Source organism: Populus nigra, chromosome 1 (genome assembly GCF_951802175.1).
Source record: "Populus nigra chromosome 1, ddPopNigr1.1, whole genome shotgun sequence".
NCBI lineage: Eukaryota > Viridiplantae > Streptophyta > Magnoliopsida > Malpighiales > Salicaceae > Populus > Populus nigra.
The window spans coordinates 22,737,307-22,762,347 of NC_084852.1; the positions used below are offsets into that span (position 1 = coordinate 22,737,307).

The window sequence follows — 25,041 nt, forward strand, 5'->3', positions numbered from 1 at the left end:
AACATTTTATGATATCCCCTACACAAATACTAATTGTATTTAGGTGTTTGCACACATTATAATTGAACAAATATAGAGTTCGATCATTGAACTAAATATTCAACTGAATGTGTAATATGTTATCGTTTAATTGCATTAACTAATTCATTTTTACTGCTGAATGTTTGTCCAGCCTCAAAATCAAACTCTCATGTCGTATGTTTATGACTAAGTGCCTAAACATGATAAACAACAAAACTAGATCCAAAGGCATCTCTAAATTCAGGAGTTTGAGGTATCATTTTATCATTATCATTGACAACATTAATATCAACATCAACATTTATTGTCACATTATGTTCTAATGTCTCATCATCTTCATTGTCAATAGGCTCAGAATAGTCAAATATATGTTGATCAATAAATAGATTGTCAAACATAGTATCATTTATCATTTACAACAAATCATCCGATAATAAACTATTTTTACCTTTATTTACTGATTTTGAAGGACCAGAACTGATTTTGAAGGACCAGAAAAAGTTGGAATAAACATAGATTTTGGTCAACTACCCACATACAATATCATCATGTTCAAACCACTTTAGATGAAAGAATTAATTATTTTCTTAAAACTATCATCACACACAGTTGATATAGGATAACTATTGTTTACCAATTTGAAATCTCGAAGTTATTTCAACATCAATATCATTATAATTTCACTGAAGTTCATGACAAATAATTTCTTTCATTTCTGCATATGACATGCCTAAATTACCATTTAACAACAACTTGCTCTCGTTATTATATGTGATACTAATGTTCACATAATAAACAATAGTGTCACCACAATGATATAAAAATAAATATATTATAAGACATCCTATAAAAAAAACAAATCAAATTCTGATCAAGTAGATATAATTTTAACTAATTTTCATTACCCCAACCTTAATTGGAAAAAATAATAGCAAATTCAATCAAATTCCTAAACATTAATGCAAAAACATACTTGACCAAAATTAAATATAATTCATGATACCAAATTTAATTGATATTCATGTTTAATTACATTAAATCAAACCCAAATTAGTAGTAAATTAATATAATTCAAAGAAAATATAAAATTAGTCAACTTATCAATAATTCAATGAACGTGTAATTCGTCATAATTCTACCACATTCATGCTCTGTTTCATTAAATTATCAAGTGTACTTAATTACATTATTAGCTAAATATTCCAATAATCCACACAAGATTTCTAATTCAACAACTTATCCAAAATTAAACGCAACGCATAATTAATTTAATTTATTTTAATATTCAACTATATCAAATTAACTCTTATCGATGATATTCATAATTAATTTATCATTAATTCAATAAACTTTAAATTCACCTTAAACCCTGAATTAAACATAAACAATTATTTCATTTCAACTAAACCAAACACAAATTATAACAATGTAGTATGTTTACCTTGTTTGTAGAGCTAAAAAAAAGATTAGGGTGTTGGCAGTAACAACAATGAATTTTAAACAGAAAAACATATCTAATTATATTTAGATACTAGAATTGATTTGATTTTTTTTAATGTTTTAACTTTTAAGGGAAAAAAACTAGTGTTTTGTGAGTTTTTTTTTTAGAAAGATCAAAGTCTAGAACATCGGTATAGAAAAATAAGGAATTGTTGTGTTTATGTGTTTTTTCATCTAGAGGCATTTAAATTACATGATATGTTGCACTCTAAAATAATAACATTTAAAAATACTGTGCTTTTGAAGTAGAACCATATAAAAATATATTATTTTATCAATTTTTTTCAAATATTATTGTATTGCTAAATCTTTTAACCTAGTGTACTATATTTTTTTTTTTAAAATAATAATATAATAAATCATAATTGTGGAGGAGCGTGTCATACAGTGACATGGAAGACTGCATGTATGGTTTTGTTTTCATTTGTTGAGTCATCGCGCCAGCCCGTACCTAAAACACTCTCTCAACCACCAAACTCTAACAGTCTGATCCTTCTTACCTCCACTGTCCTAAAAGAACACAAACTCTCTTCAAATGGCGCTTGCCACCTTCTCTACACGCGCCTTTTCTCTTCAGTCACCGAACTACCACCATCAATATCACAGCAACAACTTTGCCACAATCTCTCTCTGTGTTCCCATCCCAACTTCTAAACCCTCTGCTACTCCTCTTTCCTGGACCACAACTACTTCTCGTTTTAAAAGATTTCGAACAACCATCGCTCTCTCCTCTGGTGGAGGAGACGGTGGCGTAGGTGGTGGTGGGATTTCTGGTGGTGGAGGTGGTGGGAATGATGATGGTGGTGATGCTGGATCCCGCAACAAGAGTGAGGCCATTCTTGCATTGGCAGAGGTACGTACACATTTACAATACAAATATAAAAATCGATGTATTTGTGATATGGTTTGGTTTGTTGTTTTGAGTTTGATGATTTGCAGTTGGTGATCATTATTAGGTGGGGAGGTCGTTGGAGAGCTTGCCAAAGGACTTGGCTGCGGCAATTGAGGCAGGGAGGGTGCCAGGGTCGATTGTTAGCAGGTACTTTGAACTGGAGAAATCAGCAGTGTTTAGGTGGTTGCTTCAATTTGGAGGGTTTAAAGAAAGGTTGCTTGCTGATGATTTGTTCTTGACTAAAGTTGCCATCGAGTGTGGTGTTGGGATCTTTACCAAGGTTTGTACATCTAAATATCTCAGAGTTCATTATCAACTACTAGAACTGGGTGTATTCATTTTCTTTAATACTGTACTATTGGCAAGAAAGAATGGAAGTTGCTCGTGAGGGGCTGGTTGAAATTTCAATGGCTGGTGAGATCAATTAGATTGGTTGTTGCATGTGTAACTAGCAAGTCAACTAGAGTGGGGTTGACCTTTTTTTCTTCTTGAGAATCTCTGATCATCTGATGATTTGTCGCGATTCTCAGAACATTTAATTTACGTGACATTCTTACCACAAAATATTAAGATTATCAAGCAGTAATGCTAATTGGCTCTATAAGCATGCCTCCTGGATTTGTGGGGATTTTTTTTTTAATTTTTAACCAAGGCTGTTCACGTTCCAAATTGGCATTGTAGCTCTATCTATAAAGCATTGTTAGGTATTTAGCAGATAGTGAGGTATGTGTCACTGATCATGGATAATCTTTCGCAATTTTTCTTGCTCTTCAGACCGCTGCAGAGCTGGAACGGCGCAGAGAAAAGTTCACCAAGGAGCTGGATTTTGTTTTTGCCGATGTGGTATGGCTGTCTATGTAATTTTCTCATGTACCATAAAACTTTTATCAGTGGAAGTTCAAAATGAGTGCAGGCTACCCTTTTGAGCTTGTACCGAGGGAAAATTAAGTGGAAAACTGTCCAAGAATCTTGAACACTAGGGTCTCATAAGAAAAGAAGTGCCAGTGATCCTAATTTTCGTGAAGCTGCTTCCAAACGATTTAATTTTTTAGTCCACTTAATACTGAGTGCATAGAGGACATATTTAATGTTATGTCGGAATCGAGCTAATCATAGTTGAAATCCTTTAGCCTGACCCAGCCTTTTTGCATGTAGACAGAGCCAGCCATGCTTGGATAGGCTTTATTTCTTCAAGTGAACTAAGAAGAGCTGTACTTCTTTATTCTACAGTGAAGACATGCACAATCTATTCCTGCTCTTCTGTTACAATTTATTATATTTTTACTCAATATGGTTCCTGTTTTAGATAATGGCCATAATAGCAGATTTTATGCTCGTTTGGCTTCCTGCTCCTACTGTTTCTCTTCGACCACCTCTTGCACTCAGTGCTGGTCCAGTTTCTAAGTTCTTCTACAGTTGTCCTGATAATGCATTCCAGGTTAATAATTATTTTAGTCTGCAAGTTGTTGTTGATACTGTTAAAGCTTGTTCACCAATTGTGAACTTGCAAAATCCTGCATGCAGGTGGCTTTGGCTGGAACATCTTATTCATTTTTACAGAGAATAGGCGCTATACTGGTATGTACCAGATCATCTAGACAAACCAAGTCTTTTTTATGGAAATTTCAAATTTTCTATCATGTTAATTTGTTTTGCAGCGTAATGGAGCCAAGCTATTTGCAGTCGGTACTGGTGCATCTCTAGTAAGTTATCACCTTAAAGAATCTGAATTTGATATGGTTCCTAGACATTGTAGTTGTGGTGTTTAGAAGTTGGATATTTTTTTAGTGCTATTGGAGAGCGTTGTGTCTCATCGTCAACCAGGAGGCAGGAAGAAATCTTCCTTTATTTGTCAAACTTTCTTTACATAAAATTCCAGCGGAAGAAATAGCCACTCCTTTTCTTTTCCCTGCTATTTTTAAGTGATCGTTTCTTTTTATTTGTGCCATGCTGAAGATATGTTCGTGCGGTGTTCAATTGCCCATTTCATGTCTTTATAGTTTGACTCTTTGAGTACTGAAGATGATGGAGATCCTGCATTGCCAGTGTCATTACACATTCAAATTCATAATTAGATAGGCAAAATGTTCAAAGTTTGAGATTGATGACAGGAACATCATAATGAACTTTGAGACGCTTGTCCCTACAAATAGTTTCAGATTTGATTTGATGCAATTTCATTGTGTTAATTATTGCAATTCCTCTAAGATTAAAGATCATACCCATGAGAACTACCCAGATGATAGAACCAGTGTTGGTATATTCTGATGTCAAGGTAGCAGTAGCACTCGATAAGCCCATGAACATATGTATCTACAAAATGCATCTTGAACGGAAATCATCGATTGAGGCAACAGATCAGTTAATTAAAACTAGACCAGCTCAAGCAAAGAATATTATGGCCTATGTGTGTGCTGCATGTTGGTTTAGCACTTTTTTGAATGCACCGAGCTTTGCTAGTGCAGTTCATATCTATATGCTTGATTGAATTGAGAAACTCTCAAGCAATATCAACTTGGGATTTTCTTGCCAATGGGGGTTTTACTTCTAAGTGCTTGCTCATTTATCTATGAATATATTCATGTATTGCATGCATTGATTACATTTTTACTTTCCTCTGCATGGGGGAAACCTACTGCTATGTCCTTCTGAAAGAAGGATCTTGCTGTGTGGTGGGAAACCTATAGGACAAGCTAGTTGGCCATATTTTCTTCTCTTCATAATTTTGATCTGAATATATGTCTTTACAAGTGTGTTGTTCTTCCAGAATCTCCATTTTCTTGACTGACGGCAACTGAGCTGCATTCTAATTTTCTTGAGAAATTAATTGAATTCAAACGATCTGGTTAAGTGCAAGAATTTCCATAAATCCCATCCTAATTCTCAGTGGATTTATGTATGATTTGCATATCAAGTTATTGCTGTGTGATTGGTAGCATCAATTTTGTTCTCATTGCATTGGACTGATAGCAGCCTCTTTACAGGTTGGTGTAGGTATGACAAATGCGTTGATTAATGCACGAAAGGCTTTTGATAAATCTTTTGCTGGAGAAGCAGAGGACGTGCCTATATTGTCAACCAGTGTTGCCTATGGTGTGTATATGGCAGTTTCCAGCAACCTAAGGTAATCTTTGGCATTTACATTCTAATTCTCTTACAATGCTTTAACCTGCTAATAATGATACGAATCAACATCTTTAAACTTCAAGAATCTTAATTTGGACGAAAGAAAAGATACGCAGCTATGAAATGTAAGTTAGCTGTTGCTTATATAATATAACTTTAAGCCCACACACGATGAAAAGAGAAGGTTGTGCGCTCATGCTCAAAGGTAACTGGGCTTCATCAACTTAATTTAGATGAAGCTGCTCCAAATACAATTTTGAATCTTATGACTAGAATAGGAGAGCAAGACTTAACCGAGTATCTTTCCTATAACCACGAATGTTTTAGCCATCAATATCTGTCAACTTGTTTGTAATTGTGCACCATGTATCTGTCTGTAAAGCAGTCTCTTGTCTGAATGGCCAGCATGCCATCATGATACGTTAACAACAATCGCATTCGTTGTTTAACAGGTACCAGATCCTTGCTGGAGTTATTGAACAGCGAGTTTTGGAGCCTATGCTACACCAGCAAAAGGTTATATTGAGTGCAATCTGCTTTGTTGTTCGAACTGGCAACACATTCTTGGGGTCATTGATGTAAGATATTATAAACTCTCTCCTGTCCATTTCGTGGTGTTTCCTCAGACGGTAAAGGATTGTGAGTATTCTGTTGCAGGTGGGTGGACTATGCACGCTGGGTTGGAATCCAAAAGATACGAGAGTAGAGTACAGGGATGGTAAATTTGGTTGTGACCTTTCAATGGATGACGACGACTTGATGGATATTTAGACAATGAGGGTGAATCCATTTGATGACCTTTTGTTTTGAATATCTATGTAAAAGAGTTTGACAGACGGGAGTATGGCTGAAAGTCTCCTTGCAATGTTAAGGAGAAGTCTATCCATTATATACAATAATGATAGTTATGTGATCCTATATAATAAGAAAGATTAGAATACAAATAATCAAGTAATATTCTATAGCTATACACACGCAGATGTGTAGATATTGCAATAACAGAAAAGGAATGCAACACATATTATGGAGAATCATTCGATTCTCCCTCATCACCCCTCTGCAAGGTGAGCGTGGCAGAAGAGATAACATTGAGCTTGCTTTGAAAAAGAAAAAACTTAGGCTTGGTGACGCTTTGGTTAGCATATCAGCGAGTTGCAGTTGTGAAGGAACAAAATCAATTTTCAGGAACAAAATCAATTTTCAAAGTGCCATTAGCAACAAGTTCATGCAGTCAATTTAATATGTTTGGAAGTCAATTGCAATATGTTTTGATTGAGGATGAGTAACCGGATTGATTGTCATAAAAATTGCACTTGGATTGTTACAAAGAATTCTAGGTGAAGCTGATAGTGTAACACGCAAGCCATGCTGATAAAGTAGTTGAACAAGCCATGCAATACCAGCACCAGCACCGGCAACAATTAAGGAACGATGTTCGGCTTTTGTACTTGAACAAGAGATGATGCTTTGTCTTTTAAAGGACCAAGAAATTAAATTGGCGCAAAAATAGATAACATAACCGGTAGTAGAATGAGTGTATATCAAGACAACTAGCCTAGTCCGCATCAAAATAGACAATAAGATCATGAGTAAACTGTTTATGAAGTTGAAGTTCATGATGAGTGGTGCCTTTAACATAGTGCACAATACATTTAAGAGCACGAAAATGATCCTTAGTTAGAATATGCAGAAATTGACAAATAAAATTAACAGAAAAAAATAAATTTGACTTATAATGGTTTTGAGTATTAAAGAATACCAGCTAGTAAGTTAAACAAAATAGAGTCAGAGAACAACTTGTCTTCTGCTGATAGATGTTGACCAACTACAAAGGATGTAGAAATAGATTTGGCATCAATCATGGAAGCTCATTGTAAGAGATCAAAAGCATACTTTATTTGTCTAAGAAACAGAACCTTATCATTAGTTTGAACCTCAACACGAAGAAAATAATGAAGATCACCCAAATCGTTCATGAAAAATTATTTGGAAAACCGAGTAATAAAAGTATGAATCATAAAAGGATTACTGCCAGTAAGGATCATGTCATCGACATATAAAATTTAGTAAACAATCTCAAGCATGGAGTGATAAACAAACAATGAAGAATCATCTTGACTAGAGAGAAAATCAAGTGTAAGCAATGTTTCAGGTTCTCGTAAAGTCTTTTGTATTTTAAATTTTGAAAGTAGTATAATTACTTTGATGTTTTGAAAACAAAACCAACATAGTTCTCATAAGGTTTTTTTTTTCATTTTACACTAGTTTTATTGTAAATTTCAAGGGTACTCAAGGGCATTGTTGTAAATTATATTTATAAAATAATTTTTTAAAAAAGTTATTGGCGTGTTCGGATGTGGACAACCCCTGCACTGTTTAGGTGGCGCATACGGGGCCGGTAGGCCACTAAATACTGCTTTTCGAGGCGGTGTTTGAAAGGTCTGGGCGTCTCTATTGCAATGAAGTGGCACGCACCCCTGACATGCATCAGGCTTGGCAACAACGTCTATTTTTTTTCTTCTTTTTTCCTTACCTTGAATTTCGCATCAGCACTTTAAAAAAATCAGATGAGCTCTTGCAGACTATTTTCCCTTCACATTTACTCCATGTTTTTATTATTATTATTATTATTATTATTATTATTTTGAATAAACTATAAAATTACAAAAAAATTTCAATTTCACCCCCTTTTTATTTTTTTAATCTTTCAAATTTAGTTCTTATTCTCTTTATTGCTATTTATTTTGTTCGGAATCATTTTTTAGGTTGTTTTTTTTATTCAATTTCATCCTCTTATGATTTTTTTCTTTCAAATTTGATATTTGTTCTTTTTATTTTTATTTGTTCTGGCAAGTTTTTCAAATTGATTTTTTTTCACAATTTCTTCATTTTAAATTAAATTGGTTGGGAATTAAGTTTATTGAATTTCTTATTATTAAATTTTTTCTTGTTCATTTATTGTTGTATTTTTTAATCACATTATTTAAATTATTAATTGAATCAATAATTCGAGTGTTTGGTTTTTTTGCTTTGATATTTTTTTTATTGAAAAATTTTCATTCTGCCTATGGAGTAGCTAGTTATTATATTGAAAAATAAAAAAATTGAAAGTCGGTTTAACAACAATTTTAATATATATGTCTCATTGTTTTAAATAAAATATATGTCTTAGTGTGTTTTATTTCTGTGGTCAATTTTAAAGCTATAAGTTCAAGCAGAGAGGTCGTGGTATTTTATTTAATGGGCCTGGCCCATTACTATATCTTTTTTATTTTATTTTGCTCCTCGTTAAAAAATTTACTAATTCCGCTTACTTTTCAGTTCTGATAATATTCTTAAATGTTATTATATATATATATATATATATATTAATTTTAATAATTTATTCTCAATTATGATATTGAAATAATAATACAAATAATAAATCTTTCAATTAAAATTGTTTTTTATTTTTTAAAAATGTTTTGAATATAATTTTATTATATTTTTAATTTTTAATCACACATATTACTATTTTGAAATTTTTATTAGCTTGATTTTACAAGTAATATTTTTTTATTTAAAAATAATTTTAGTTAAAAACATTGTACTCATTAATACAAACAATATATATTTCAATAGAAAATTTTTATCTTAATAAAAAATAAAATTTAAAATAATTACATTTTGAGATCCAATAACAATAACAAATAATGCAATGAAACTTAACATATTTTTTTTTATAGAGTTTGTTTGACAATGTGGTTGTGGTTGCTTTTTAAATAATTTTTTGTACCAAAATATATGTTAATAATATTTTTTTATTTTTTTAAAATTATTTTTGATATCAATACATAAAAACAATTCAAAACATATAAAATATATTAAGTTCTAATAAAATAAAAAAATTAAATTTTTTAAAAACTTGTTTGACAAACCTTATAACATGAGAATACAAACTACTGTCACCTAACCTAGTTGAATCAAATTATTATACAGTTCTAGCACCTATATTTGTATTTAGGGTCCCATTTGTTTTTAGATTTTTTTTAGATTTAAATTAGTTTTTTAACTTTTTTTTTTTTTTGAATAGTTCAGATATAAATATTTAAAAAATAATTTTAAATAATTAAAAAAATATTATTTTAATATATTTTTTGATAAAAAAATATTTTTAACCTTAGTGTAACATGAAAGTAAAATTAAATTAATTTTATATTTTTAATGTAATTGACAGCTTAACAACCCAAGACGCTGTCGTTTATCGAGCAACGCTAGGGCAAGCTAGTAATTTAAACGAACTAGGGTTTTATATTCTAGGAGCAAAGCCTCAGTCCCTTCCAGTCGTCTCGTCTCAAACCGAAGCACCAGCAGCTCTGTGCAGAGAAACCTCAAAATCTTATCTCTGCAAAAATGGGTAACTAATCTCTTTTCTCATATACTTCTTTTTCCAACTTGGAGATGTTATTAATTCAAAACTTTGCACGGATTGATTAGGGATTTCTCGTGATTCTATGCACAAGAGGAGGGCGACTGGAGGAAAGAAGAAAGCCTGGAGAAAGAAGAGAAAGTAAGACGTTCTCTAACACTATCTTTTATAGCAAAAACCGCACTTTTTTAAGTATTTTTTTCCCGTTCTGATTCGTGGAAAATTTTTGGTGATCTTATATCAATGTGCACCAAGTGCTTGAAATTTTTGCTCTGTACTTTGTTTCTTAGATGTGCATGCGGGCTGAAATCCCGCTGATTTGGGTCAACTAGTCGCTTGCCGGTGATTATTCCTAGTCTGTCTTGCATCTTGTTTTCCTGATATTTTATGTATGAAGCCGTTTGTCCACTACTTCGGTAAAAGTCATCTAAGAAAGAAAAAGGTCTACAGCCATTGCGTATGACAGAAATTAGAGAAGCTTTGAGAGCCCATTGTATTCGGTACTCTTAAAATATGAGAAGCACGATCCTTATTTTTATTTAAAACTATTATCTTGGACATTGGGATTTCAGAAAAAAAGTTTTGAACAAATTTTCCACTTAACATAAAATTGGGATCAGCAAATTTTTTAAAAAACAAACAGGCTCTGACCCTTTTTCTCAAGCTCGCCTCGCTGGTGTTTCTTTTTGCACTTTTTGTTTGGTCAAGAAAATGAGAATTTTGTATCCTCTGTTGTAATTAATTATTGGTCATCAGAAAGGAACTATGCTGTGCTGGCCCTTCAATGAAAGGAAGCAGTTCATTTAATATTAATTTTTTTCCTGATGGGCTCCTTCGAAACATAAAGCTTTAAGCTTGATAAGGTTTGTTGTTGCATCCACTAGTTTTAGTATCCTCTGTGTCAAAAGCAGGCATGTGTTCTGCTTAAATTATGAATTCAGACTGATTTAATTTGTAAAAGTACAAATTGTGCAAGATGTTGGTTAATTTATATTTTTTGGTGTACCTAATTGTATTCATGTCGTTTACCTCTTGAAGGTATGAGCTCGGAAGGCAACCTGCAAGCACTAAGCTCTCTAGCAACAAGACAGTGAGGAGGATTCGGGTTCGAGGAGGAAATGTGAAGTGGCGTGCTCTGAGACTTGATACTGGAAACTACTCATGGGGGAGTGAGGCTGTGACCAGAAAGACCAGGATTCTTGATGTGGTGTACAATGCATCTAACAATGAGTTGGTCCGTACTCAGACTTTGGTGAAGAGTGCCATTGTTCAGGTTGATGCTGCACCTTTCAAGCAGTGGTATCTCCAGCACTATGGTGTGGACATTGGTCGCAAGAAGAAAACCGCACCAGCTGCCAAGAAGGAAGGAGAGGTAGGATCTTTGCCTTTAATACTATTTTATAGTATTCTTCTATGCTGGTTTTTTGTTTTGCGTGCAATGCTGCATGTATTGCTGTGGGCATCGGTAGTTAATTTTTCCTCTGTTGATTTTAAAACCTGGAACACTGTGCTAATCCCACTCATTGTTATTTTCACTCCATGATCTTATGAAATGGCTAAACTAACCCTCTATTATATTTCATAAATTGAAGTTTTTGGCTAAATGAAAACTAATGACCTCCTAACATAGAACTAAACAAAATAAATTAAATGCTAAATTTAAAATTGTATATCCATGGCATTTTTAATGAATTTTTTTTTCATTTGAATTGACATTTATTACAAAATGGAGTGTTACTCTTTTTTTCATTTAATTCATAACTAATGTCTCGTCGTGCAAATACTATTTTTATAAGATGTTATTAGTATCACTCATACTTATTTAGCATATTAATGATTTTTATTTTATTGAAATTGACTTTTCAAAAAATTATGATGTTTAAAATATTATGAAATTTAAATGTAAAGAAAGAAACTACAAGACGGTTAGTTTGGTCACTTAACAAAATTTTGGAATGGTTATCGCACCGCTTGCAGTTTTTAATAGATTTTAATCCATTGCAAGTTTTTTCCACGCTGATGTGTTAGTTGCCACTTCTATTGGCTAGCTTTTGTTCATGTGAGATTCTTATCTGGTGTGCAATTCAACAAGTTTTTGCTTGGTGTCTAGAGTTGGTTTTAGATTTTTTCAAGTGCTTATCACTTCCATACATAAATATGAGAGGGATCATATTTATGCTATTTGGAAACATGAAGAGGTGATGGTGCTTAATGTTAATCGATTGTCCATATATGGAGATTTTAACTGCTTTGATAATTATTTTTCACTCATTCTGAAAATTTATATCTGATGCTTATGTGCCTTTTGAGTGCATGAGCATGACTTAGGCTACTGGTATGTTTTGCTGGTAATTTAAGTTTGAAATGTCCATAAACTTCGCCATTGATTTATAGGATGTATATATGGAGATTTTAACTGCTTTGATAATTATTCACTCAATTCTGAAAATTTATATCTGATGCTTTTGTGCCTTTTGAGTGTATGAGCATGACTTATGCTACTGGTATGTTTTGCTGGTAATTTAAGTTTGAAATGTCCATAAACTTCTCTATTGATTTATAGGATGGTGAGGCTGCTGTTGAGGAGGAGAAGAAGAGCAAGCATGTCCAGAGAAAGCTGGAGAAGAGACAACAGACTCGCAAGCTTGACCCACATATCGAAGAACAATTTGGTGGTGGTCGTTTGCTAGCTTCTATTTCATCACGACCTGGCCAGTGTGGGCGTGCTGATGGGTATGTTATTTCTGTTCTTTTAGGCTTTTAGACATGGTTTGTTCAAGACATTGCAAAAGAATGTTTGTTAAATTTCAAGGTTAATTTTTCATCTCATCATAATGTATGTCCTTTGGTTATAGATACATCTTGGAGGGCAAAGAATTGGAGTTTTACATGAAGAAGATACAAAGGAAAAAGGGCAAGGGAGCTGGGGCTGCCTAGAGTTTTGTTATTTGAATTTTCTTTTCACATCAGTTATCTATTTTCACCTTATTTTACTTCATTTTGGATTTGCAACTTATGATGGGAAATTAAACTTCAAGCTAGACCTGTCATTTGAATTTTTAGTAGAATATTTGGTGTCGTGCACCACACATTAAGATTGTTGTGTGTTGAGTTGAATGATGATGGGCTTCTTAGCGGAATCCTACTCCTGACCTGGTCACTAGTCGTCGTTATACCTGTGCTTGCACGAGATTGATCCGAATCATTCATATGCATGATGCGATACACTTGAAATCATGCATTTGCTAAGCTATAGAATGGATTCTCTGATATTTTCTACCAAGCGGCAGTATTTTTCAGAACCTGTATAAATTTTAGTGTAGCTAGGACTTCTACAATAATTTGTAGTGTTGATCGATTAAGCCCAGCTAAGAATCATCTGCCATTGTGTTAGGGATTTGATGTGTGCTTTGTTTTAAACATGCATGCAAAGCTTGCTGCTACCCTTGGTCACCTAGCCTTGAAAAACACCAAAATTGAAAGTGATTGCTGTAGAGATGGAAAGCATTACAGAAAAAAAAATCCCATCAAGAAGCATGGTCGATTGTGTTCGGGTAATTTACCGAAGTGAAGCACTATGAGATTCCAAGTTGTCTCGGAAAATTTTGCATTATTTTCAGATTTCTTCTGCACAAGCTATTTCCAAATCACACTTAAATGTTGAATATTTTCCAGTTGCCGGACCTTCATCTAGTGTGGAGGTTATCTTATAGGTTTATAGGCTGTGGTGGTTGAATCTGATACGAAGAAAATCCTCCGGGCCGACAAGATATCAAACAGTCCATGAATATACGTTAAATGAATGGAACAAAAGAAGAACAGCTTCAATTTGATACTGTAAGAGTAGAAACATGAGCAAAGAAAAAATTTCTCAAATGATTTAGTTTGGGTGGTCTAGAAAACACTTGTTCACCTTTAAGATTTGTATGCCTCATGTTTGAATCTCGCCATCAACTTTTTTTTAAAAAGTACTATATGTATATCTTATTAATTTGTTAAAACATTTTAATTTTTGATCATGCTAGAATATAATATGATGAGATAAATACAAGATATTTATTAATATATAATTGATTCATATATTTTTTAGGAAAAAGCGATATAGAAAGTATGGAAAATTTATTGTTGAGCTAGCTAAATTAAATGTGTGTTTATTATTTTGATGTAAAATATTTTTTAAAAGTGTTTTTTATATAAAAAGCAATTAAAATATTTTTTTATTTTAACTTCAGCACATTAAAATATTAAAGAGAATTAAAATAAAATAATGATTTAATATTTTATCAAGTTAAATTCATATTTAAAATACAGTTCCATGAAAAAATCTGATTTTTTTTTCAGAAAAAGGGCCGGTTAAACTACACGTCGGTTTTGCAACAGATGTGGCAGAGGAATAAAACCCTAAAAAGCCACGGGAGGAGCAGGAAGTGAAAAACCCTAATTTTTGCGATGACACAGAAGAACAGTCTGTTCAAAGGCCAACAGAAGAGGAAAACAGTCCCTTCTAATCGACATGGCAAAACTCCTCACATCCGCAAAGGTCTGCTTTTCTTACACGCAATCTTTATTATCTATTTATTTCTTAGTTTCAGTAAATAAATTAGTAAGTTTTGATTTTTTCTCAGGGAAGAGATTTGTAAAGCCATCAAAAGTCACAGAGGAGATGGATGCTGATAGGGTATGATTTCTCAATTTTGTAAAAACATTACCGCTTAATATTTGTAATAAATAAATAAATTTTACTTTGCAATTTTTTTTTCCTCTAATTGCCGGTTTCGTAAAATGCACTTTGATTTGCTGAAGAGTGTAAACCCAAGATAAACTTGGTTCTTTGGGTGATAATTATGCGTCAACTACCGATTATCATAGTAGGCGGTGAGTATGAGCTGACGCTATAACTTCTCCAGTGTTGCAAGTGTGGCTGGCTCAGCTATTCCCTTCATGCAGCCGTCGAAGAATTTTCGTTATGTTATGCATTTAGTTTTTTCCTGCTGCACAATCTGATTGTTGCTGAGATTTAAAGAATGATTATCTCCCATATTATTAACTGAGATCGTGCCATGCGACTGTTCTTTTAGAATGCAAGCCAGTTGTCTGTTCCATCTTTGTCTTCCCTTGAAACCTGCATTCTGTTATGGTGAAATGCCTTGTGCTGAAGAATTCAAATTATTTAATCAAGGATTTTCTCTTGGATGTAGTAGTAAATTCTACTGTGAAATATTGAAATGGCCGTTGTATGTTATTTCCATGATCCCTAAGGTGGGGATGGCCAATCATTCAACTTACTTGATTTTAATATGAGCTTGGATCATATAAGATTACCTCAAAGTTTGTAACATGGCAAGTAGGCTGAAGTTAGCCTCTACCTGCTTATTTTATAGTAAATCCGTAAAAATAGATTCTTTTATTGCTCCTCAAATGTGTACAAGTTGGTTTTGTTTTACAGTTGCATGAGGAGAATCACGGCTATTGCCGTCAATGTATTATGTATTATGTTATGTGCATGATGACCTTTTGTTGGATGCATTTGAATCTTGTTATGCTTCACTCATTGCTTGTCTTTCTTATCTGATGCTGGCCAGGAGCTAAGCAAGTTCATCAACAACTGCAATGAGATCAAAGCAGCTACTGCTGCCAACAAGGAAGGCGGCCAGCTGAGTATTGTCAAGCCACCCACAGAAACTGCAAGTGCTGCAAAGAAGTAAACCTGATGCTGCGCAAAATGTATGCTATAGAGAATTACATATTGATATTTTAAATTGCTTGTGCTGTGAGGTCATATTCTTCCTGGTTCTTTTCTGTAGCTTTTCAGTTCTTGTGTCTGATACCAATCAGTTTTGATTGCATATTACGATTGAATATGAGCAGTTGTTACCTGACTGAGATATAAGCGATTGATTAGGTTGCAATGTAAAACAATTTTATTTTTGTTGCTGCTATCTAAAGTTCTTTTTAGGCCTGTGGTGCCACCATGGTGTTTTTTTTTTTATTATTATTAATGTGGATGTCCAGGCTAGCTTGCGTATACCTCGACTAATCTCACGGACCCTGAAGTTAACCTCGACTGATTCCACAGGCGCTGAAGTTAATGACCATATAAATCTCTAGTAGCTATTATATTAGCAACCACATGGTTTGAACCTGAGATTATAAAAAAAATAAATTTTTTAATCTCAAAATCTTATCACGATCACTTAATATATGGTTAACTCCTTAATTTATAATTAGATGCAGGTGAAAATGTTGCCAAATTGACAGTTCTGACTGTACTGTTGCTTCTAATTTGGTCTATCGCTAGATAAATTGTCTGCATTTAGCTGGGAGTTGGGATAATTTTTTTACGGCTTAAAAAAAACTATGCTCATGCGCTATGATTGTATTTTAAAGAACAAAAAAAATCCACCTGAAATATTAATTTATATTTATGAAACTACCCAATCACAACTCACCTCATATAAGAATTACAAAGAAACCATGAAGGAAAACTGAAAGTGCCCCTACCTCCGATGTTAATAGAGATTATTTTTTATGGGCATTCAAGTAATTTACCGGTACAAAAAATAATTATAAAGCGTGAAAAGCCTCTAATCCAAGAGGATTTGTTTTATTCTTCAAGGGCCTTCTAGTAATTACATTGTAGTTAAAAATATGAAATTACCTATTAACCTCTAAACCCATGCTTGCCCACCAAGATAAACCCATGCTTGCCCACCAAGATAAAGTCTGATTTTTTCTAAAAGAGAACTTTTCTTTTCAGCTTTTTGGGGTAAATTTAATTAAGTTGTTCAATGGAACCCCTTAAAAACAAAAATTCGGTAAGAAACCGAGTTTCGGTTTTGTTTTGTTTTTAAAAGGGGCTGGGAATTACCGCCATGGCCATAAAATATTGGTTTAAAATGCTGTAACAATATAAACACTATTCTCCCCTTCCGGGTAAGAGGTAACGGATTCCGATCAGAATCTTGACGGGGATGGGAGCCGAGGGAGAATGTTGTCTCCCTTGTTTAAGTAAGGGAAATTTCTAGCTGCCATCCCCGAACAAAAGCAAAGGGTGGCTCGGCTAGCCAGTTGTTGCTGTGTCGTCATGTTCCACTGCGACTGATCTGAGAGAGAGGGGGGGGACAAAAAGTGAGGTGGATCCAAGTCATCCATGCCATCTCGAACAGACCCCCACCGACAGACCACCCGATTGCCACTATAAAGCATGATGGATGCTTAACTGTCTTGCAAGTTTACGTTAAAGCTACCATTCCCCTCTTTCTCTTGCCAGATAGTATAGTAGAAAGGAGAGGTCGTCGGCCTCTCTCTTGACCACGGAGCAGCCCTCTTTAACGTCCTGCCAGAAACTGGTCCTCAATACTGTTGATTAAAGAAGCATTCATTACTCTAAAAAAAACGAAAAGAAAAAGGAAGAAGAAGCTTATATTCTCTCTTATAATGCACATTAAACTCATTAATTGTCATTCCTCTGTTACTCTTTTATATTAAAAAAAAATTCAATTTAAGAAATAGAATATTTATAAATATAAAAAATAAACTATTTTAATAAAAAAATATGATTTAAATTTTTAGATCTAACATGTTAAATTAAATTTTTATGATGTGTTATTGTTTATAAATAATTTATAAACTTAGATTTTTGTTTAAAATATTTTAAGGATAATTTAAATATTTTTTTATAAAAAATAAAAAAATTATAAATCTCATCATTTTAGATCAGCCCAAAATTGCTTGGATCAACATGAGCGTCAGCCCAAAATCGCAAGGGTCGACGTAAGCGTCAAACCCAGAGCTCTAGAGTTTGGTATGGTTGCCAAACCTGAGCACCGGTTTAGTACTTAAGTCTCGTAAATCATACCAAACCCAAGATGCGGTGGTTTAGTTTTGGATCTACCAACCATGTCAAACCCAAAATACTTGGATATAACAAACATGTCTAATTTGACAAACAACAAACAAAGAAAACAATTGTACACATAAGTTGTCAAGAAAGAGAAAAGAAAAAAACACAAACAATATATCATTGACAGCAATCCAACCATTATTTGTTTATACGCGTTACACCATGTGGAAAAGAGCATGACCATGCATTTAATGAGACGACGGATGACTAGATTTGTCCACTGGAAAGCATCACACGTGTCTTTTTAATAGCGCGGAGCCACTCACTCACTAGTAAAAAAAGAAGCTAAAGAAATGTCTCATATAAAAAGATAAGAAATTAAAAATAAAACTACTATTCTAATCCATAAACAAAATGTCTCTTTCTCTATGTCATTCAGTTTTTGTTATATATATATATATATATATATATATATATATATATATGAATGCAATTGAAAGTGTATTATGTTGAATAATATTTACAAAGATATAAAAGAAAATAAGTAAAAAAAAACTATTTCTTATGCTGAACCAACCTATATCAAGGCCATTTAAATTATTCAAAGGTTCATAGTAATATAGGAGTTGAATTATATATTGCTTTATCATTTATTATTTTTCAATTAGTTATTTTTTAATAGAAGTACAAAATCAAGTGACATGATAATATTTTTAAATACAAAAATCGAGAATAATTAAGAATTTAAACATGACGTGCGCCAGGAAAACAAACTATATTATACACATATTTTTAAAAAACTTATTACCTTTTTATCTTAATTTCAAAATAAAAGTTTTCCAAACTCAATTTCAATTAATAAAAAAAAAATTAATACCTAGTTAAAAATAAAATAAAATAATATAAGATCTGGATTAAATTTTTTTATATATATAGATATATGATCTATTATTATTATTAACGTTCAAACATGAGTGGCCTAGTGGTAAGAGCTTGGGACTAAGGGGTTTGCTCCCTCTTAGGTCTCAGGTTCAAACCCTATGGCTGCTCATATGATGGCCACTGGAGGCTTACATGGTCGTTAACTTCAGGACCCGTGGGATTAGTCGAGGTGCGCGCAAGCTGGCCCGGACACCCACGATAATAAAAAAAAAAAAAAATATTTATAAACATAATCATGATAGTATATAAACGATATTATATAATATAGTCAAATCAGTAAATAATTAATTACATATTAATAATCTAGGAACTAAAATTATATTACATCGCTTATAAAAGGTAAAGCCACCGCTAGCAAAAAATAACGGTAAAAAACGTCACTATAACAACACACAAACCGAAGAAAAAAAAACCGATAATATGTGAATTTCGTTACACACACACATATATGTTATTTAAAATATTTTTTATTTAAAAATATATTAAAATAAATTTTATTTTTGATATAAGTAAGCGAAAATGATGTGGAAATATTAAAAAAATAATTTAATATAAAATTTTAATTTATTTTTCAAAAACATTTTTTTTCGAAAAAAAGGCTCTGCCTCTTATCATTTTGAATCATGTCTGTACTTTTCCTGCATCAAAGTCAATCTCCACCCTTCTTTTTCTATCATCATCAACCCATCAGAAAGAATATAAGCCGTCGATCACATCATCTCTTCCTTACAGTGTCTGTATACACGCAGTATAGACAAACCTCTCTGCACGTGCTTTGTTCGTTAATGAGATAGCAATATCTAGCAGAGGTGTCAAAATAAAATGCCTCAGGTGTAATATTTGTATTATTTTATGTAACTTAACTCGTTAAATAGAATAATATAAATATTATAAATTATAATAAATTAAAAATATAAAAATATAACCCATCAAGTTTATAATTTATAAAATATAAAAAGTTAGCATCCAATTACGAGTTTACACCTGATCCAACCCTAATATCTAAGTCCCTGCAAGATCTCTCTCATTCCTGCGTGCATTACACTTTATAAAAAGGCGCGTCGTTTCTGCAACATTCAGAGACTATGAATTAATGCATTAAAAGCATGTTTTCAAAACTATATAAAAAAAATTTTAAAAATGAAAAAGACATATCCGTCACTTCAAAATATTACACGCATACAAAATCCAACAACATTTCTATACAAGCATAACATCTCCACACCATAACAGCCACCGTAGCCACCACCACCATAATGGGGGCTTCAGAACCTGTAAGATAGGATATTGAATTATTTGCACTTTATCTTTATGTTTTATTAACACCAATATTAGTGTCTTGTTTGAGTTGCTAACAGTTTCAAGCTTTTAATTTTTTTAGGTGGTAGAGAGAGAGGGTGAAAGGAGAGAGGAGGAAGAAGAAGAAGATAAGGGGGAGGAGGAAGGAAATGAGAGGAAAGAAGAGGAGAAAGATGTGGAGAAAGGACAAGTGTTGGGTGTTAAAGAAAAGGTGATAGACAACAGTAACATTGGTGTCAATAATGATCTACCTAACCGGCTGGGAGATTCTCATGTGGCAATGATGCAGAGGTTGAACCCAACAAATCCTTTGAGGATTGTCATCAATGGTTCTTCCAGAATGCCTACTCCTTCTCCTTCTCAGACTTCTCTGCCTCGGTCTACACCAACCCCACAAGTAAGTTTCTTGCTTTGGAAATTACTAGTGTACAAGATGGCGTCAGCTCTCTTTCCTTTTTCGTTTTCCTTTTGTTTTAAGGTCTTGATTTTTAGTTGATTTTTTTTAAGGTGTTTGCGTTTTTAATTTACTAGTGATCAAATTCGTTGATTACGAAGAAATTTTGAAGATTTCTTACTAGACACATTTTCCAAGTTTTATTTCATTTAGTCAAAACTGTTTTGAAAAGGCAATTAATTTGAACTTCATTTAGTATGTTTATAGGTTATAGAAAGCCAGAAAGGTTTCATAAATTCTTGATCGTTTTTCAATTCAGTTATGTAAATTTAACAATCGTCAAGTTATATGCTCCCTTACTCTCTCTCTCTCTCTCTGGCAAAAAGTTGAAGCTTTTACTGATTTTTCAAGTTACTAGTCTGAAATATTTTTTGGGTTTTTCCTCCTTCTGACCAGCCATCACTAACAACATTGAATTCAAGAAGATACACAAACAGAATATCTCTGTTTCTGTTTGTCCTGCACATGGTTGTCGCTGTTGGACTGGTATCGTTTCTTATATTCAAGGGAATTCAAGGATTGACAGAAGCTTCGGATGGTGTGAAAAGAAAAGAGAGGAGGATATTGAAGTTCTACCTCCCACAAGTTGAAACCGCATCTCTATTAAGCATTACCCTTGCGTTTGTTTGGCAAAAGGCAGTTAGACAATGGCCTAAATTCATGGTTCAGTTCATATTATGGAGCTCTTTTTTTCTGTCGTTATCAGCTGGAATTCTTTTAATTTGCTTCCAAAGGGCTACTACTGATGGTGTTGGAGTTTGTCTTATTGCTTTTTCAATTGGCAATGGCTTGTATGCCTGTTGGGTTACTCAAAGAATTGGGTTTTGCAGCAAGATTCTGATCAAATCACTGGAACCGGTTCCGAAATTCCGTGATTTGAACCAACCCACTTATTGTATGCTTGGAGTTGGATTCTTGTGGATGTCCCTTTGGATTTTAGCCGTGGTTGGAGCCATGAATTTCTACTTTACGCCTTTGATCATTATTGCACTGGTGTTGAGCTTGGCTTGGACTGCAGAAGTTATGAGGAATATAGTTAATTTGACAGTTAGTAGGGTAATTGCTCTGTATTATCTTCGAGGAATGCAATCCAGCAGTCAATTTTGTTTCCAAAGAGCTTTAACTCGGAACCTTGGAAGTGCTTGTCTGGGGTCTCTATTTGTGCCTGCTATTGAAGCACTGAGAATTGTTGCTCGGGGTTTGAATTTGCTAGAGGGGGAGGATGAGTTCATGTTTTCTTGTGCTCATTGCTGTCTTGGAATTATGCAGTCTATCTTCAGATATGGAAATGGCTGGGCCTTTGTACAGGTAATATCTCTTTTAAAACTTAACCCCAACAAATTTGCTTACCTTTTGCTGCGTTTCTTGTTAGAAATTGAAGGGGCACTCTGCCCGAACTGAAACTAATGTATAATCTGGCATTGCAAAACAAATCAGTTTTGCCTAGTTTTTTGCCAGTTCGCAGACTTTTTTTGGTGCTGTTTCTGATAGCTTAGTTACCTGTCACTTGTCCAAGACATCATCTCCAATATTTATTTAGTCCACGTCACATTGCCTGTGGACTCAATTCTTTGTCAGAGAATGGCACATGACCAACTCAGAAGGATTGATCGCTTAAACCATTGTTGCAGATAGCTGCATATGGAAAAGGGTTTGTGCAGGCATCACAAGACACCTGGCAACTCTTCGAAAGACGCGGAATGGAATCCATTGTTGACTTGGACATAACCAGCTCGATTTGCTTCCTCACAGGTGTTTGCAGTGGATCTATTTGTGTAATTGTTGTGGCTGCCTGGACTGCCAAAGTGCACCAAACCTTCACTGCCACTCTCTCGCTCCTGTCCTTTTTCATTGGATACCTCATGGTTGGTGGCAGCTCTTACTTGACAAACATTACTTTAATTGTCTGTGTTTGGATCGCGTGATCAACTTGGATATTCTATAATCTGTAACAGAATCTTTTCAATCAGCAAGTTGATTAACACAATTCATTGTTTAATTTGATTTCTCAGACCAGGATTGCCATGGCATTGCCGCATGCCTGTGTGAGCTGTTACTATGTTTGCTACGCAGAAAATCCTGATACCAGGTTGTTTGATCGAACCATCAAAGATCAACAGGACATGATGAACTCGGATCGAGAAGTGGTCTTGCCCATACCCCGCAGATTTTCAACTAACTCATGAGCTGAGGCGACCCCGCAGGGATTCCAAATCAACAAGGCTATAATGACAAAAGTGTCTTTGGTCCTGTCCCTTGTATCATAGTAGCGCTTATACTTTTAGGATGTTCCTCGGAAGTAATTGAGATAAAAGCTTCATCACCATATATTATTTCTTCTATATGCTAAAACAACCCATCATTGCATAGCCTAGCTGGACATTAATCCTTCATGTGATCTTGTAGCTTGCAAGGGGCATGATCGTGACGCTCTTCGTGATCTTTAATATTAAATATGGTGTTGGCTAATCTAAGATGATGCTCAGAACAGGCAAAGTGTTAGGGTTTGCGAAAATATAAAAAAAGACACGAACAAGCAACGAGCCAACAACAGAGCCTCCACCGCCGCAAACTATTTGGAGGCTATATAAATCGTGCTGTGCCACGACTCCTCCCACTTTCATTATCAAACCCAACATATAATTATAAAAATCTCTTACCGGAACCCAACTCTGCAAAGAATACAAGTAGTTATGTGGCTTTACAGATTCATGCCTGATGCCTGATGCCTGATGCCTGATGCAATCAATACATACCGAGTAAAATTACCTTACCTTTCTTGGAATCCTCAAAGAGAACATGTCGAAAGTCGAATATGACAGCCACCAAAACTGGTGGGGCAAGGCACTGTTTTTTTGTTTTTCCCAATGTTTCAATTATTGCCCATCCAGCTTTCAGGGGGTGTGGTGGAGAAGAATTGCTTTTATTTTTTATTTTTCAGATTTTTAAAAAATATTTTTAATTTAAAAAATATTAAATTGATGTTTTTAAATATTTTTTATAGTTTTAATATACTGATTTTAAAATTTTAAAAAAAATATTCTAATATATTTCTAAATAAAAAAACATTTTCCATCATAATTACAGCCTCATAACTGGAAATATAAAATTGTAGCTTTTATTGCCGTGCACAGCTAACAAACAATATTCGAGATTTATAACTGGATTAGAAACCAAGATTTCGGTTTCTCTTCTCTCGCGTGAGCTTATGGGTTTTTGATAATGATCTTTTTCTTTTTTTCTTTGTCTATAGCATCATCCGTTGACTCAGACTTGGCTCAAAAAACCCTAAAAAACCAATGAATCATGTCACGACTAATTGATAGCATCTGACGTCTTTTTTTTTTCCCTTTTTTTTATCTATGTTTCTTGAATATACAATAAGATAATGGATAATTTTAAACATTGATAAAATATAATATTTTTTAAAAACATATATATATATATATATTGCTACATGATGTTTTTAAAAATATATTAAAATAATTTTTATTTTTTTTATTTTCAACATCAATATATTAAAATAATTTAAAAAACATAAATTATCACAATATTAAACCGAAACTAATCATATGTAAATAATTTTTTTATTTTTTTAAATACCCTACTTTAAAATATATTAGCATAGTTAGTTGATTAGGTGAAGTTTCTCCTTTTTTTAAAAAAAAAATTGTTTCTGGCACTCTTTTTTTGGTAAATGGATCTCATTTTTACGGAAAAAATATTTTGCATTCAATTTTAGATGGACCCCGTCCTTAATTTATTTTTCTTTGGCAGCTAATCTACCCTTTCAAACATGAAAATATCATCACTTATGATTGCTATTTAAGTTTACGGATTTTTTTTTAATTTTTTTTTTGCAAATCACTCTCGAGAGGTCCTACCTAGTGAAAGCCAGTAGAGTGGCTCAAACAGTTCTTTGGACGTCCCAAAATGGTGAAAAATTGCGAAAAAAAAGAAGTGAAAGTAATACATTTGAAAAATAGCACATTTAATAAATTAACGCAACCTGCAAATCCCCCGCCCCAAATATATAGTTTTTTTAAAAAAATCTTTAATTGTGTTATTAAAACTAATGATGTACAAATAAACATGAATTATACCTTTTCTAAATAAAGTTATTTCTTCACGGATAATTGTTTTTCCCTTGCCGTGCTATTTTAAAAAATGACCCCAACATGGTGGTGTTTTGGTGCAGAAACCTGTTTCCAAGTCCCACTGACGACACGCCAACCTTTCCATAGCAATTAATCCTGTTCAGGTATCAGCATCGTAGACAGGTAGCTCAACTGGTAACAATTAATCCATTTCAGATATCAGCATCTAAAAACGTGTAGCTCAACGGTCACAATTACTCCTGTTCTGAAATCCGCATCGACAAGTATAGCTTAATTGATCAATTTTTAAATTTATTCTTTTAAAGTCATCAATAATTCGAGTCTTACAAACCTCAGAACCACTGGAAACTTACATAGTTGTTAACTTTAGGATCCATAGAATTAATCAAAGTGCAAGCAAACTGACCCAAACACCCATATTAATCAAAAAAAAAAAAA

At 33.4% G+C, this 25,041-nt stretch overlaps 4 protein-coding genes across 4 annotated transcripts; all 4 read left to right on the forward strand.

Annotated features, from left to right (window-relative positions):
* Positions 1–1,938: 1,938 nt before the first annotated feature.
* LOC133680852 (protein RETICULATA-RELATED 4, chloroplastic-like) lies at positions 1,939–6,486 on the forward strand. The gene is made up of 9 exons (XM_062103864.1): positions 1,939–2,374; positions 2,478–2,693; positions 3,188–3,256; positions 3,720–3,851; positions 3,938–3,991; positions 4,072–4,116; positions 5,398–5,537; positions 5,992–6,117; positions 6,197–6,486. Exons 1-9 carry the CDS (start codon positions 2,057–2,059, stop codon positions 6,243–6,245), a joined length of 1,149 nt encoding a protein of 382 aa, XP_061959848.1. The 5' UTR covers positions 1,939–2,056; the 3' UTR covers positions 6,246–6,486.
* A 3,304-nt stretch (positions 6,487–9,790) lies between these two features.
* On the forward strand, positions 9,791–13,087 carry LOC133680835 (small ribosomal subunit protein eS8-like). The gene is made up of 5 exons (XM_062103843.1): positions 9,791–9,935; positions 10,016–10,088; positions 10,986–11,319; positions 12,511–12,680; positions 12,803–13,087. The coding sequence occupies exons 1-5, from the start codon at positions 9,932–9,934 to the stop codon at positions 12,882–12,884; spliced, it is 663 nt and encodes a 220-aa protein (XP_061959827.1). The 5' UTR covers positions 9,791–9,931; the 3' UTR covers positions 12,885–13,087.
* A 1,232-nt stretch (positions 13,088–14,319) lies between these two features.
* LOC133700402 (uncharacterized) lies at positions 14,320–15,916 on the forward strand. The gene is made up of 3 exons (XM_062123921.1): positions 14,320–14,487; positions 14,573–14,625; positions 15,530–15,916. The coding sequence occupies exons 1-3, from the start codon at positions 14,397–14,399 to the stop codon at positions 15,650–15,652; spliced, it is 267 nt and encodes an 88-aa protein (XP_061979905.1). The 5' UTR covers positions 14,320–14,396; the 3' UTR covers positions 15,653–15,916.
* Positions 15,917–19,865: 3,949 nt separating this feature from the next.
* On the forward strand, positions 19,866–22,854 carry LOC133694764 (protein PNS1-like). Its single transcript, XM_062116455.1, has 5 exons — positions 19,866–20,006; positions 20,114–20,428; positions 20,882–21,793; positions 22,117–22,350; positions 22,498–22,854. The coding sequence occupies exons 1-5, from the start codon at positions 19,989–19,991 to the stop codon at positions 22,669–22,671; spliced, it is 1,653 nt and encodes a 550-aa protein (XP_061972439.1). The 5' UTR covers positions 19,866–19,988; the 3' UTR covers positions 22,672–22,854.
* Positions 22,855–25,041: the final 2,187 nt, after the last annotated feature.